Below are 16,440 nucleotides of genomic sequence, written 5' to 3'. Positions count from 1 at the left end.
ATTTCTGGGCGTCCTTTTCTCGCATTTCTCCAGGTGTCTGTGCTCGTCTTTAAAAAAAGTTTGTCATTCTCAGTGCGATCCTAGCAGTGAAAGGGGTAGGACACTGTTTATCTCCGTTAAATTGGAAGTTAAGTTGGAAGCTTAAATTGAAAGCATTTAGTTGCCTAAGGGAGACATATTATTAATTATAAAAAAAATGTTAACATTGAAAAAATACGTCCAATTTAAGTGAGGAACCAAAGTCTTTTTGTGCAATTCACATTCTTGGCCAACAAGCTCTTCCTAGTCTCAGCTTCTTTACCCTGTCACCTCTCCGTGTCACCCCAATGGCCCTTTTACTTTTGCCTAGATGTTTTATTTCCTTGTACTAAGTCCCCTCTTTGGAGGATACAGTTGCTGTTGGAGAAGCAGAGGAGCAAACGAAACAACACGGTTATATGAAAGGTCTCTGACCCTTGATCACCGTGGAATTGGTTTCAGTCATCATTGTTTGATCTTAGATTGGACACGACCCTGAAGTAAAATTGCTTTGGCCGAAGTTGAGGGTGGGTGGGAGTTAAGCCCTGAAAAGCAAACAGAACCGGGGACAAGTAACAGCTGGAACAATCACCGAGGCAATCATCTTTGCCCTGGCTTGAGCCAGACAGAATAAAATGTTAAATACCCCAGGGACAAGGAATGGGGACTAGAGTAGGATTTCTGGTGCTTAGATTGACACCCACCCTCCTGAACTCCCTCCCCACAGTAGCAGAAACTTTTAAATATATATTCCCACTCCCACCCTGCCAGTATTCCAGCAGTGCAAGCCAAGTTCAACAGTCAGCATGCAAATGCCAAGGTTTCTCTAGAAAAGGAGTCTGATCCCCAGATTAAAGGGAAATGATTTTGTGTGTGTGGATCAATGGGCTTCAGATTATATATGAAGCCAAACTCTAATCCTCTGCAAATCGCAAGGGAATGCTACCTTTTTATATCGCTCGCTGCATAACGATTAGTTTCCTCCCTGGGAAGTAGTGGAAAGATATTTTTTAAAAAGGCAACTGTTTGGAATATTTTCAGTACCAAGTAACAGTGGTAGCAGAAGAAATCTTATTTTAATTAGGCAGCTGCCATTTTCCCGGGGAGAATGATAGAAATTTGTTACTTTTTATAAGTGTTTAATATTTGTTTTTAAGATGCTAAAAAAGCAATTCCAATAAGTCTAATATTCCAGCACTGACAGCAGAAACAGCTCTGAGGCGGTTGTAATAACCTTGCACACTACTCGAAACTAAAGAAGGTGAGAGAAAATTTAAATTGTGTTGTAGGAAATTAGGTCAGCCCTGTGCTCAGTGGAGTAATGTTTTAATTTCTTATTATTGACAAGTAGGAGTTGCCAGGGTCTTTTGTCACATCCGTGATTTTGTATTTTAATTTGTTTCAGCTTCCAATCACAGCCTCAAATAAAAGGGAAAAGAGAGATTAATGTAGCTTGTACACATCTTTAAAAAAAAAGAGAGAGAGAAATCCAAGTTTGAAGGCTGTTCAGAGAGGCATATCTGATGCCAAGTTTTGGAACCAGCAGGGCCAAAATCAGTAACATTTTTTTTTAAAAAAGATTTAAAGGGTGTTTTGAGGATTATTCATGAAGCTGGTTTCTGTGTTAACGTACATGTAGAATTTTGATCTATGTTGAACAGCATTGTTCTCAGGAAGATTAAATAAAGGTGTAACCATTAACTTGTGCACAGGTTTTGGAATTTCCTTTCTGGTCGGACATGGTATATGGGGAGTCCGTTTCCGACGTGAAAAGTGAAATATGGAAAAGAGACAATTACCAAAACCAGTACCACCCACCCTCCCACCACCACCTCCCCCACATAGCAGATTTTTCTGTATTGTCTGTATATTCCAGATAAACCTGAGCTGCTTCTCATGGAGTTACTGAGAATTTGCTCCTGTTTTTGAAGATAAGCACAGAGTCAGAAATATAGTTGTAAAACCTGAATTGATCACAGACCAACAAATTGGTGTGTCCCGTAAGGTAGAACTTAGCTCTGAGTTATGCAAATTTGTGTTTACTGTTTTCTCCTGTTCATATCATGTTTCCTATCCACTGGGGGTTAAATATGTCTCACTAGGGTTTTGGAGTCATCAGAGATTGAAAATACCCACATACAGTGAAGTGAATTTTTGGTTGATTATCTAGTTACCCCCAAAGCTGAAGTCATTTCAGCTATGTTGCCAGTCGTTTTCAGCATTAAATGATGGAAAGATTATTTTTCTACTTTGGGGGATTAGTCACACCCTTTATTCTTTTTTTCTTTCCACTTGTGCTCACTTCTTTCACTTAGGGCTGGATTGTAATTGAAGTGAAACTGAGTCTGCAAAGGTGAAACATAAATCTGTTTTTCTAGGTATTTTGCATTGCTTAAAAATAAAAAGGTTTGTGTGTTGGAGGGGAAGAAGGTCAAAGAAGATTGGCCTTTGGATTTGTTTGAGTTCATTTGTCTAGGTTACTCAGATCCCTCAGAATCACAAATAATTGGGAGAAAAAATGAGTACCTAGACAGGACCGGTAACTAGTAGCACACGAGTGGGGCATAGATGTGGGGGCTTAGAATTTCTTCCATCTTCCAGTAAAGGAAATTTTCATCTAACCATGGACTGATGGATTAAATAATAATTTCCAAAATCCTTTTGAGAATTTTTAACCACTGGAGGAAATCCCTTAAAAAGGTAGACATGTAGGTATATCAGCTGTCATGAAGTCTTTATTTTGGAGGGAGGGGGCTACATGAAGTTCTCATTCAGTCTATGTGGGATTCTCCTATCACTCGTGTGTGTAAGTTTCTCTTTTCTTTTGGGATTTTATTTGGTAGAAGTCATTTCTAGCCTGTGTTCCTCCGATTTGAAGTCCATTACCGATGGTGGCTTTTCAGACTGGTTCTCTCTGTCTCTGTCAGGTCAGGTTTATCAGCTCAGACAGATGTTTTTCTGCCCATCAACTTAAGATGCTACAGTCCTCACACATGTCGCAGAGACGGGAAGATATTATTACGCAGTGTGTATGATAAGAGCCTGTACATGTGGACACACGTGCTTTCCCCCTCTTCTCCCTTCCTCTCTCCCTGGTACTCACATATGCATGGCCTTTGGAAATGGCAGAGGCCTAAATGCAGGGTAGTCTCAATAGGAGGTAACCTTTCCTTGCTGGGCACTTGTGTACGGACTTGATAGTCTCCAAGCTAAAAAACGCTGGAGAATAAGCAACACTTTTTCCATGAAGCTGCAAGCTGCAGCCTCCTTGTGCTGTGCATATCAAGTACCAGTCCCGCCCACCCCTTCTCCAGATCATAAACCAACGTGAACATGGGGCTTCCTAAAACCCCCTCAAGCATGGGCTGCATCTTTTGCTTTTCTTGCTCTGTAAGACCTGGATGTCACTCTGGTACATTCCCTCCACGGAGAAGCACTGGTAGTGCTCCTCAAACTCGAATTGTCTCTGCAGAAAAGTCAAACAGAAACGAATAGGTTTGGAAGAGACTGAAACACTTTCTTGTAAATTTCTTCCAGTAGCCTTCATTCAATTACTGACTGGTAAATATCAGAGGGCTAGTCTCTGAAGTTGTAAGTGTGGGGAATTTCCACGTGTTTTTGTGACATTTGTGATTGTGTTATATTTATCAAACCACAAATAAATGTTTCTTCTTTTGGCTTATTTTCCTTAAAAGAGAGAATACACATTGAGTGTTGCTTTTGCCCTCTCTGAAGGATTTTAGGCGTTGCTTACTTACCACAGTTGGATCCACGTCTATATTATAATCAACTAATAAAAGCTTTGCTTTTAGTGGGAAGCAATTTGAGGGCCACATAATAACAAAAATGACCACATGTTGTAAGCCAGGAGGTGTCAGTCACTTATCTGTATCACCCCATCCTTTAACGCCCCCAGGTGAGCAGGCTGGCCCCAAATTTCACAGCGAGTAGGGCGCAGAGCCAGAATCCAGTCCTAAGATTTAAAACCTATGCTGAGGTCACTTGACATTGTTACCTCCCCAAACGCCTCTTTCTGTGTGAGGCGTCTGTACTTTCTGCTCCCCTTGAAGTGTCTACATTTAAGCTCGCTCTCCTGTCTCCGTCCTCTCTCTCCCCTCACAGGTGATGGATAGGCCCTGCTTATGAGTACTGAAATATCATTCAACGCTGCATTTTACTGCATCAAAGCCCAGTCATGTAATCCCCAAAAACTGGAAATATGATGCTGTGGTGATTTATGTAGATGGGCCAAAGTAAGGAAAAGTATATGTAGTTATCTCTCCCGGGTTTATTCACATAATGGAATGAGGAACAAAGGTGTTCTGTTCTTTTTGTGGCAGGCACTGATAGCCAGCAACCACACTTAGCTAAACTTCAAGAAATGGAAGAGAAATGTGAATGCTTCATTCAGGCCCAAGTAAATGTAGGAAAATGTGTAGTGGTGTTACAGAGTGCTGAGTTAAAAAGACATTCTAAAAGTAATGGGAAGAGGAAAGGTATGATCTACGAGTCGGGCAATGGATATACCTTAAGCTGAAGTGAAATATAGCCATCATGGAGATGAAATCTGGATGTGGGGAAGAAAGAGTAATGGAGAAGTATCAGGGACAGTGAAAGCTGAGGCAAAGCAAGGAGACTTGTTTATTAAACTAATGTTCAGTATCTCTTTGACAGGCTTGGATAACACTTGTCAGTGTCCTTTCTGTATGTTCTGAATTGGACAGGTGAAAAAAATCCTGATTTTCTATGATTTGATTACGTAACAAGGTCATCTTATTAAAACAGAAGTGCAACCGACTTGTGGGTGCAAAAAAGAAACAAATACTGCTTACCAAGTAATGATCATACTGCTTTGCCCTTTGAAAGCAAAAGTAGAGGCCTCTCTGCTTGTAAGATAAACATTCATCACTACAGAGTGGAAGTCCTTTGACTTAAAGATGCCAAATGATTCAAAAGCATACTCTGCTTTTTTTCTCTTTTTCTCTACTACTCATTCTAAATTCTAAAGTCTCTCTTTGTGTTTTATGTTTTAGCCACGAGACCCAAACAACTTGCTGGGACCATCCCAAAATGACAGAGCTCTACCAGTCTCTAGGTAAGAACACGGCCATGTTTCCTCCAGTGAAATGACAGATGACTCTTAGGATAAAGTAGTTTGTAGCGTGCAAGTCATTTGTTGCCTAAATATATCACTAGATTGTTTAAGAGGTGAAAACAGCGACACCTTTCTATTCCAAAGTAACGATCAGGTTCCTTTTTTTCAGAGGTTCTTAAAAATAAGTTTTAGGATTTCACTGGTTCCTGAAAATTCAGTATATCTGAGAGGGCCGAAAAAGGTCTTTGTAGTTTTCTTTGCTTCCTAAAAGGACGGAAAAAGTACTTGAAATTTACCAAAAAAGATTTTTCCCCACGAAGAAGGAAAACTATTTCAAGTTGTTCTTATTGATTTCTTCCTTGTGAAACCAAGAAAACACTTTTGCCAAACCACAAATGTTGTGTAAGGGAATTTTCTGCCGTCACTCCAGTGCTCATAATTATAAGCCTGTCAGGTTATTAGGATGTACTGTTAAGTGATTTCTCTCTACTATGGCTTGTTTTGTGTTTGTGTGAGAGCCTGACAGCCCCCCTCTATAACTTGGAATTTTTTGAACAGATGCATGGCCTTCACAGAAGGGGATAACACCAGTCTTTTTAATGCTTGATGAAAGTCTACTCTATACCACTTTTGATCTCTTGGGAATAATCTGAAATGAATTCTCTGAGTTGCTGTTGTTTTAATAAAAAAAATCGTTGCTTCTCTACTAAAAAATTTTTACGTCTTTTTTTCGTGAATGGACAGATTTACAGACTAAAATGCACGAGGTGAACTCTAGGTTTAAAATTATGTGACAAAACCCATGGTAATCAGGGCACTCAAACATAAATTCTCGATATGTATACGTATGTGTGTGTCTGTATGTAACTATTACTGCCTTTCTGTCATAGGTTCCCCTTGGTTAATGAATTGTAGCTATAGAGACATAAAGAAATAGGGTAGGAGATATTAACCCCCCAAAATTGTTTTCCTAAACTTTTTCTACTTATAAATGATAGAAGTTCCTTCTAGAAAATCTGAAAAATACAAATGAAAAATACAAAAGAAAAAAAAAGTCACTTCTACACAGAGATATCCAATATAATTCAAGTAATAGTATGTCATTTCAGTCTAGCAGTAAGAGTGTGTGTGTGTGCGCACAAATGTACATACACACTTCAGAGTTTTTAAAGAAAATTCGGATTAGCTAATCTTCAAGTGCTACGTTTTCCCCTGTTACAGAATGTTTCTGGCTTTTAATGCTGCACTGTTTAGACCACAGGTGAAAAATTTGAATGCTTATCTTTTGGCCAATGAGAGAATGAGGCTTCATAGAAAGTGGGCAGCGGCTATGCTGGGGGAGCTGGTAGTCCTAGCTCAGTGCTCTCAATACATTGGGTTTTTTGAGAGAAACTAGAAATCTGTCAATAAAGAGCTAATTTAATCTTGTCCGTGGGCCTCCTGTTTGTAACCTCTTGTTTACACAGATTCAACCCACTTGTAATTTTTTCCACTCTCATCAGTGATCTCTAGTTTTAATATTTTAATTTGCTTTTATTTAAAAATTATGGTTATCATAGAATTAATACTTGTTCATATTTTTTAAAGTTTAAAAATAGAGACAAGCTAACAAAAACGAAGAAAAGACAAATCATCCGCAACCCACCTCTTAGAGTTAACTAATGTTTAATAATCTAGTGTATCCTCAAAAATTTCTTTCTATACATACATTTTTATAGAAGTTGGATTGTTCTGTTTTATAATCAGCTTTTTTTCACCTAAAGCTAATGTACCATGGTCATCTTTCCATTTCATTGCATTGTATACTCTACCAGCTTACTTTTAATTGCTCTGTAATAAGAAATCACAAACATGGTTGATAAAAAGCTAATTATGAACTATCAATAAGTGTTTGCACTTTCAATAGGAATGAAATATGCTTTTTATCATCATAGGTCAAATGTGGTGGTAAACTCAGAGCTGGTAACCTGGCATAATTTCTAACCTTGGGCAAACCACCTGACTTTGGAAGATAATGGAATTTTACAGTTGCAGGGAAATTTAGAGCTCATTTATTAACAGACTTTTTCTTTGATGAAGTCAACTCTAATTGTGATAATTTGCATATAATAAAATGCAGCCATCATAAATATTTGGTCAATTCTACCCCCCTTTGAAATAGTATTTTTTATTATCCTAATAACAAACACCTTGGAAATGAACTAGGTGTTGAAATTTATTTTTCGGCTGTCAGAAGTTAAATTTCCAATATTTTTGTTAGAGTCACAGAATTCTTGGGCTAACTTTTATTCAAATGGTGACACATCAAGAAACATTTTCCATTTATTGAGAGCCTGTTGTTTACGCTGTGCGTGGAACGTGTATGTACGCAACCATCGGGCTTGGTAGATGGTATCAACAGCCTTGTTTCACAGGGCAGTGAAGTAAGGTGCAGAGAAACCCTTATCAGGGCTATGCAGCCTTAGGTATGGCTCTACACTGGGATTTACCCCAGGTCTTCTGTTAGTGTTTGTACTTATCTCATTGATTTTATTAACTTAGTAAAGTACGTCCATGTAGGTTACCATGCACCTGTTACAAATATGTACAAATTGACAGTTTTGCCTATGGATAGATGGTTACTTGAATGGTATTTCTGGAGCAAACCACTGCATTTCTAGAAATACTGTGTTGGATTCCTGGACAGTGGACACTCTACTGTTCATAGGCACACATGGAATGATTGATTTAGTAGTTTGTTACATGTCTACATCCCTCAGATAACCTACAAGATTAAATACCATTTCTGCCCTTCCCACCTCCAAATTACAGTGTTTCACAGTTGAAATAAAAGTGTGACATACTGAAAAGAGCCCTTGAATTTCTTTTCTATCTTTCTGTATTGGCTTATATTTTTCCTCGGGAGGTATCCCTTCAGGTCCAAGTTGCCATTTTGAGCTGGATGAAATGGTGGGAAGCCTTCAGCTGCATTTAGTTCATGAAAGGTATCATGAAAGGAAAATCAGTATTACAGTCTGATGTGTTCAGAGTTTTAGACCACACTTAGGGCCCTCTCTTAATAGAACCTTGTCTGTGGTGACACATTGAAAATACCAAGAAGTTGCTACTGCCCAGCATACCCTCAACTCCAGACATGTCTCTCCTATAGCAGCTACGGTGGTTCACAGTATGGGTGAAATGTTACACGTGCCTAAGTGTGCCCACTTCTGAGGAGATTTCCATTCTCTACGTTGCCAAAATCTCCAGCCAGCCTATTTAGTACACGCTGTTTTCGTCCTTGTTTCCAAAAGCATTCAAGTGTTCGCCCCGACCTGTGGTGCAAACCTCATAATATTATAAACCAAAATCATTTTGTAATGGCTGAAACAGTAGCACTTGAGCATTAACTGATGGAAAGCTGTGATATTACTCGAAATGTTAATATTGGAGTTCTTTGGTTAATAGAGTTCTAGGTGATTGTCATTCTTCTTTTCCTGACTTTCTGCGATGAATTTATATTATTTACAATTAGCTATGTAGCCAAAAAGTTTCATCAGCACTCCCTACCCCATGCCTTAGTGTCCCTGCAGCTGTAATTCATTAACCAATAAGAACCTGTGTCAGAAAAGCAGCACCCACACACACCTACACCACACATACATATACCCGTACAGAATTTATGTTTAAGCCCTGCTTCCCGTAAACTTTATCGGGTAAGTTTAAACACAAAGAGATCAATCTCATGTGTTGTTAGTCTCTAAATATGTCCATTCACCAAAAAAAAAAAAAAAACTGACCTAAAAATTTTAGTGGTAAAGAAGACAAAATTAACTTTTTTGATTAAAAAAATATAAAAGAATTCTTTTCAGGTTCTCAACAGATCTAAAATGGCTTTTTTTGAGTGAGCTTTCATCAAATGTTAAAAATATTCGATTTTCCCTTGATATTTAGGCTGTGTACCCATTAAAAAATTTCAAGTTATGAGGGGAAAAGTTGTCAGGCTCCCACACAAACACAAAACAAAGCGTAGTAAAGAAATAATTTAAACATTCACAATGACGACCTGACAGTCGTTAGGAATTTGAGCATTGGAACGTCTCCAGAAAATTTTTTACGCAACATTAACGATTTGGCAAAAGCATTGTCTTGTTTGCACAGAGAAGAAATCAATAAGAACAACTCAAAAACAGCTTTCTTTCAGTATTTGCTCTGACTGCCCCCGAGGTGGTGGGGTGAGTGGTATACAGAAAACGAAATTTCCTGTGCCGACTTTTGCATGGACTTCAGTATCCTTATCCTTAGAATGAAGGCTATTGGACAGAAGTGTCAAAGAATTTTTGTTCGTTTTTCTCTTACTTTGGGCTGAAGTGGAGCGGATTGTTTTCAGAACTTGCTGTGATCATAATTTTTCAAGAAGTACCTTTGGCTGACTCTGCAGACAAATGGATTTCTGAAAGTTTAATCATTCCTATTTTTAAAGATGTACATTTTGGACAAAAAAAAAAAAAAACAACAGGCAGAAGATCCTGCCATGCATACCTGTCTTACAGACAGAGTGAGACAAGCTGTTATCAAGTGGGGAGGCTCTCTGGAAATATAACTGTCGGGCCATCTATTTGATGTTGAGAAGGCATATTCTTCATCTTTTCTTAGAAGTAATAATGTGCTCCATTCGTGAGGTGAATTTCAGGTTTCTATTAGCATCTTTACAAACGTAATGGCAAGATTGTTGTTCCAGTCAGTTATCGTGATGATTTAAAACCTAAAGCTTTTTAAGGCTTCAAAATGTGTTTAAAAATCAGTAGATGTTAGATGGTAATGTGCTCTGGAATTTATTTTGAAGTAGTAATATAATATTGATTTACATGAAGTGCCATTATGTGGTAAGAAGCCTGTCGTTTTCTCACTATTTATGTCTAGGTTCTTAAGATCATCACTGAAATTTTAAGTAAACATTTTTCAAAAAAGCACCCCCCCCCCACACACACATATAATATGTGCTGCTTAAAAATGCTTTGAAAAATATTTCTTAGTCTGTCTCCTTGGGGGTATATTAATTATAAATAAATAAGATCTTTATGTGGTGCCCTCCATGGCTTCTTTCGGACCAACAGTGTGAGGTGGTTACAAGAGGGGTACCAGCAGTACACCACAGGAATAGCAGTTTGCAGAGGAGATAGAGATTTAAAAAAATAGGATGATGTGAAGAGAGAATCAGTAAGCTTCAGAAGGTTAACTGACTTCATTCCAAACCATTTACTAAAATCCAGATGTGCCGGATAATCTGACATTTCTTATCCCAGTTTCCTTTTCCTTCTTTGAAGCCCCTTCACCCCTGGTTTTTTCTTTAGAGGTTTGGTTCCCCTTTCTTCCTACAAATCTGACATTCTCCAGAAAGATGTAGCCCCTCTTATCTGTTGCCCAAATTTTGGAGTCCAGCTGTTCATGATGCTCACCCAAGTGATGCCAGGGCTCTCGGTTTTCCTAAATGAACTGAAGAATGTTTTAGGAATTCTTACGAAAAGTGATCTTAAAAATCCTTGTGATTTGAAGGCAGTCCATCAGCACGTGGCCCCTAGGCTCACGTCTGTTGCCTAAGAAGAGCTTCAGAATGTTAGAATGAGGACTCAGTTTTAGAGTCTGATGGTTCTGATGGGTCTGAGGCTGATGTGATTCTTCTAGGAAGTTAAGAGAACCACTCAAGTCAAGAGGCTAAGAGCTTCCAGTTACATCAGTATCGTTATTAATAAGTAATTGCAGCTGCCTGGATAGAGTTAGAAACACTGCCATAGAAATCCTGTACCGCTTTCTTCGGTTTGCCAGGAGGAAGGAAAAGAAGTTAGCTTATTCGCCCTCTCTTTCGATAGGCTTTCTCCATTCCATGAAGTGTTCCCTCCTGAGGGTGCTCCTCAATTAGGAATGACGACGGGACTCTGAATGACTATGAATTCCTTCTGCATTGGGAGCATCTCCTAATGCTTTTCTCAGCAGATTTTGTAAACTTAACTGTTCCCAGCCAAGCTCCTCAATATTTACCATATTCCTTTCCTTGTCTTTTATCTCTAGTTCTTTAAATGCTGCTAAGCATTCAAACCTCCGCCTTTTGATTTTTTTGCTACCATAATACCTTGAACTGAAAAGAATATCTCAGTTCAGATCCCAGCTTGGGTGTGACCTTGAGCTAGTCCTTTGCTTTGTCTTGGTCTCAGATTTCTGACTTATCAGGTTGGGCAGCAACCTTCTACCTCTCAATGTCTGGTTTTAATTTAACTTCTGGCTGGGTCTGGCTTGGACTTATGAATGCTGTGCCGAACTCCCCAATTTCTCTTTGTCACCACCAACCTGGAAGATATGAATACTAGGATCATCACGTTTATAATTACTGTACTTTCATTTCTGTCGCACTTTACGGTATGCAAAGAGTTTGAAGAAATAACCATATTCTATCCTTTCACAGCTGTAAATTAGGTATATAGCTGCCCTCTGACCTGGATTTCTGTCATTTTCAGTTTCAGATCTTCTTTCCTGCCCTCCATTTGAGTAGGCTCCTGGTTTTGATTTGGCAAATAATGCTACCGTATCAGTGGATGGGCCAACTGTTTCTTCCTGTCTATTTGGAGTTGAGCAGGCTGGGGTGCAAGACTTGCTTTGACTTATTCCTACTGACATACGGCTAGAAGATAAGGAACCAAGTCCAGAGCACACATTTTATGGCTTCTAGTTTGCTGTTCTCAAAGGAATATCCATTACTCGTAGCTTGATTTATAAAACTGCTTTATCAGCATAATTAAGCTATGGAATCTCAAATGACGTTCTTTATTCCCTCGCTGACAAAGTTAGCACAGGAGATTTACTCAGATTTGCAAAATAGAAGACGTAAGACATTAAGGCTGTTATAAATGTTCTTCCTTTACTTCTGTCCTGCTTATAAAAGAGAAAAGAAAAATAATCTGCTCCTTTAACTTCAGTTAGGATCAATTGATTGTCCCCATTTGTAAAACAAATGTAATCTTCAAATCAAAATTTATGGCATTTTAATGGGATATTCTTTTAAATATTTTTCTTGTTCAAGCGACTTGATTTAAAGCTTCTAATTGAAGAACATACATAAATATTTCTGAATTGCATCTTCCAAAGCCTATTTCGGAAGGAAACTCCAAAGGCTTCTCTTTCAGACCTAGACTGGTTTACAGTTTAAAAGAGCTGACAAATTGTACTTCCCTTGATCTAAATAAGAGGGGCATTAAGGTTACACCTGCAGCTGTGAGAAAAGTGCTAGATGTGTACAGTTTTATGTAGCTGGGTCTGCAGAAGACGATTTTTGCACACGAAGGAAAGGCATCTAAAAACGTGTCTGCTCTTATTCAGACATTTCCAATATTTCTTTTTTAAGCGCATAAGTCTGATTACCTCTGTACGTCTCTCGGGAGCTGCAGTTTTGCTGGAAAGAGATTCAGAACAGTCAGAACACTCACATAAAATAGATAGTGAGTTTTTAAAGTCCATACTCTCCACGGTAGTCATAAAGTGACCTAAAAATATTCTGAAAGACTCTTTTACGACATAGTGGATGAGTCATTAGCTTATTTATGAATCGATGATATTCTGTGAGAATGTTTCAGAATTTGGCGTTCCACAAAGTCTTGATCCCTTGCATAACTCTAGGGAAGTCCTTGTGCCCTCTCATAAACTGGCACTTATGTAACTGGGACGTGTTATAGACGACCTTGTGTGTGTGTGCGTGCACGCATGTGTGCAAATATATTTATATGTTGACGTATGTATTTTTTTATCAAGCATTAATTTTGGTGGGAAAGTACTTATTTTATATTTTGCTTTCTAGTTCTATAAAGGGGCTGTCAGTTTTAAGGTAGTGCTTCTCAAACTCGTGAAGCGCAGTCTTTTTTAAATACACTGTACGTCACAGACTTAGGAGGCTTCATTGAAACTGACTAGTAAACAGTCACATTGCACATAAGGCACCGCACTAGTTCAGCCACACTTGACCTAGTCTGTACCTTATTCTGTCAGATGAATCCATTGATTGTGCATTTGGATGTCATGGCGATGTCAAGGTGCTATAAAAGTTGTTTATCACACTCCCAGTTTCTATGGTTGTGAAAGACTACTTTGAGTAGCTTTGTTCTAGAGCACTTAATTTTTAAAAATATAAATGTAAAATCAAGTGACCTTGGGTAATTAATTGACACCAAACAAGAACACTAAAAAAATGTTATTTATGGGATTTTATATTTTGCCAGTTAAGTCAAGTTCAGGCAAAGGAGGGATCTATCGTCTTTCCCATTTCATAGGCCTCCTTAGCGATAATTTCAAAGGCCAAAATAATAGAATCATCCAATACAGGAAAGGGCTAGGTTTTAAGTGGCAGGGTCCTTGCTGCCTAGTTTAATGCCTCCTCCACCCCTTGAATGTAATGTACAGAATATGATAAGTTTCCAAACAAGAGTTTGTTTTTATCCAGAGCATAAAATGTGGTATGTATAATCTTTACATTATGTGATGAATTCAGTGGGGAACTGAGTGATTCTGCTCTGACTTAACATCACTTTGTGAGTTAACGAGAGGTCATGTGACTTTGAGGCTTATGAAGTGTGTGCTTTTGAAATTCTGGCTCCACCACCTGTTCTCTGTGGCCAAAGACAAAGGCACTAACAATTTTGAACCCCAATTGTGTGATTTAATAAGCAGTTACGATGGTACTTACTTTGGGGAATGTTGGGGGGTTAGTGATAATATATGTAAAATGACAAAGTGACATAGTAACTGTGCAAGGAATTATAATTGCTGTTGATGATGATGGTGACAGTCTACTTATTATTGGTGTTATTGTCATATACCATGTCCCTCCGTATACAAAGGAAAGAAACATGCCCAGTAATTCATAAGTAAAAAGAAAGGAGAAAGCTTGTAAAATATTGTGGCCTGCGAAAAAAATGCCCAAAACAGAGTAAACACCTTAGAAATGATAGGGTGCTATTATGGTAGGGACGGGACAAGGTAAAGGCTGCATAAGGATGGATGAGACCCTAAAAAGCTTACATGACATGTTAAAGGTTTTGATGGTGAGATTTTTGACTTGGGTAATGTATCAGTCACGGTCCAGTCAGAAAATGGAAACCACTCTAGTTATTTCAAACAGAGGGAATTTATGCAGGAGGTTAGTTACCCATTGGTGGAAGAGCTAAGAAGCCAAACAGACAGCAAGGAGCCTCTGCTGTACCCAGGGCTGGAGGGACAGTGCCAAGAGGTGGCCCCAGAAGCCAGAGCCATCAGCTGGAGCTAGAATCAGTGGCCAGTTGGGACCACTGTGGGAGGGGCTGTTGAGAGGGAGCCAGAGCCAGGAAGGAGACACAGCTACTACCAGAGCTTTTGCTGAAGACAGAGAGAGAAAGGGAGAAATAGCCTGACCTTTCCCGCTGGTCTTCTGCCAGTGATTCCCATTGGCTTTACTTACTCAGAAGCCAGTTGAAAGGAGCAGGAAAATGCCGTTCTCTGTAACAGAGAGCAGAGCAGGGGAAAGGTCAGAGAATGGGTCTGAGAACCAGCAAGCAAATGGCTGAGGTACAGGAGACCCCATGGATGGTGATGCAGTCAACCATCTGTGCCAATACGCAGGAACGGGAAACACAAAGCCTTACAGCTTCCGATAGGATTTTCTCAGTCTGAGATAACTTAGATGAGGCACTAAAAAGGCACACAAGATTCAAAGAACACTGACGAAAAACAAGGAAAGAGGGGGTAGCAATAAAAAAAAAAGTTACCCGCACAGAAGTCCAAACTAAGAATAAGCTCTCATGCATTTGATTATAGTACTTGCATTATTTATAGTTGTTTATGCTCAAGTCTCTCAAGACCAACTAATGAATTTCTTTAAAGCCGGAGCTGTCTTCCACATCTTTGTCACCTGCTCCCAGTGCATGGTAGCCTCTGAATAAATAAATGTTCATTGAATAGCACACAGTAGAGCAAGGGAGAGTGGGGAAGAGGACAAATACCACTCAAGAAGACAGAAAAATATAGATGATGTTTTCCTAAGGCACATTATTAAAATGGCAAGAGGGAACTCTATGGAGAGATGGAGTTCTTTGCAAAAAGTAGACGATAAAGCCTCATAGTAATAAAATTTGGAAATATCAAGTAGTAAGTTGTAAATTTTATTGGCAATTTGATATCTTAGCCAAACCAGGTGAACTGCTATCCTGGAATTAATTTTGTCCTAAAAGGAATAACAAATTGATAATCAAGGAGATAAGACCCTTGAAAGAAAGTGTCACTGTGGATTTGGAATTTAAATAACAGGGAAAAGAAACACTGAACACTATTTGATGTGCTGATAGCCACAATTATTCATTGGTTCCTTGACTCAGTAAACTTTTAAGAATGTGCCAAACATTGTGAATCCTAAACTTTAGGACAGCAGGCTAAAAATATTATGGAAAATAGGCTTATTAAAGGTATAAACATTTTTATAGTAATCTTATTTTTCTGAACAGTGAAAGATATATATACATTCCAGAAATTTTGGAAGATGAAGTTAAGTGTAAAAGAAAACAAAAATCACCTTAAATCTCAGCACCTGGACATAACCACCATTTGACTTTTAGAGGGTTGTTTCTAGTCTTTTCCTCTATGCATTTTTATATAGTTGTTTGAGATAACATTATGTTTATAACTTTGTATCCTCCTTTATTCACTAAATGTCACAAGTTTTCTCTCATTCTTAACAATTCTTCGGGGAATGTTTTTTCCAAGCTGCATTTTTTTGGAATACCACTTTTTAAAAATAAATTCCTATTTTTCAAAAATTAATTTGTGACAAAGGAAACTCAAATTCATGTGGAATTTATGGAAATTAATCTTTAAGAGTCTAGAGACTTATTATATTCAGGCTTCTGAGAAGAAAGCCAAGTCAAAGTGTTAGGATACCTTCTGTCCAACAAGCTACTTGAATACTTAGAATAAAGTCAGTGTGGTCAGAAATACGCAGTCAGTAATCAGAAGCTTGATAAGTAAAGTTTATCCTATGATAAATATAGTTGATAAATTTAAGCGAACACTTTTCAGCACCAGTTTTTTAATGCATAGCATTTCTTTTGCAATATATTTATGGCCTCAAGGGGACAAGTCAGCTATCCTTGGAAACTTTCAATATTACAGAAAATTTTTTGCCTTCTTAGCAAACAAATTTAGATAGAAACTCAACTGTATGATGAGTTTTTTGTAAGTTTTAATTGTTTAATTAAAAAGTTAACTGATATTTGAAAATTCACTTACCTTTACCTATCAGAAAGAGATTGGCTACCAGAACGAACACTCTACCTTCTCAA

At 38.3% G+C, this 16,440-nt stretch overlaps 1 protein-coding gene across 3 annotated transcripts in view; it reads left to right on the top strand.

Moving 5' to 3' along the window:
- The window catches only part of LOC102520808 (dystrophin), a 387,492-nt gene that overhangs the window by 308,751 nt on the left and 62,301 nt on the right, over nucleotides 1-16,440 (top strand). For all 3 annotated transcript variants that reach the window (XM_032475799.1, XM_032475798.1, XM_032475801.1), the window contains one exon: nucleotides 5,052-5,113. In XM_032475799.1, coding sequence (XP_032331690.1) covers nucleotides 5,052-5,113 — 62 coding nt within the window. The remainder of the gene's footprint in view (nucleotides 1-5,051; nucleotides 5,114-16,440) is intronic.

Source organism: Camelus ferus, chromosome X (assembly GCF_009834535.1).
Source record: "Camelus ferus isolate YT-003-E chromosome X, BCGSAC_Cfer_1.0, whole genome shotgun sequence".
Lineage (NCBI taxonomy): Eukaryota > Metazoa > Chordata > Mammalia > Artiodactyla > Camelidae > Camelus > Camelus ferus.
Note: the sequence above shows the minus strand (reverse complement) of the source record. Positions and strands in the feature narration are given on the sequence as shown.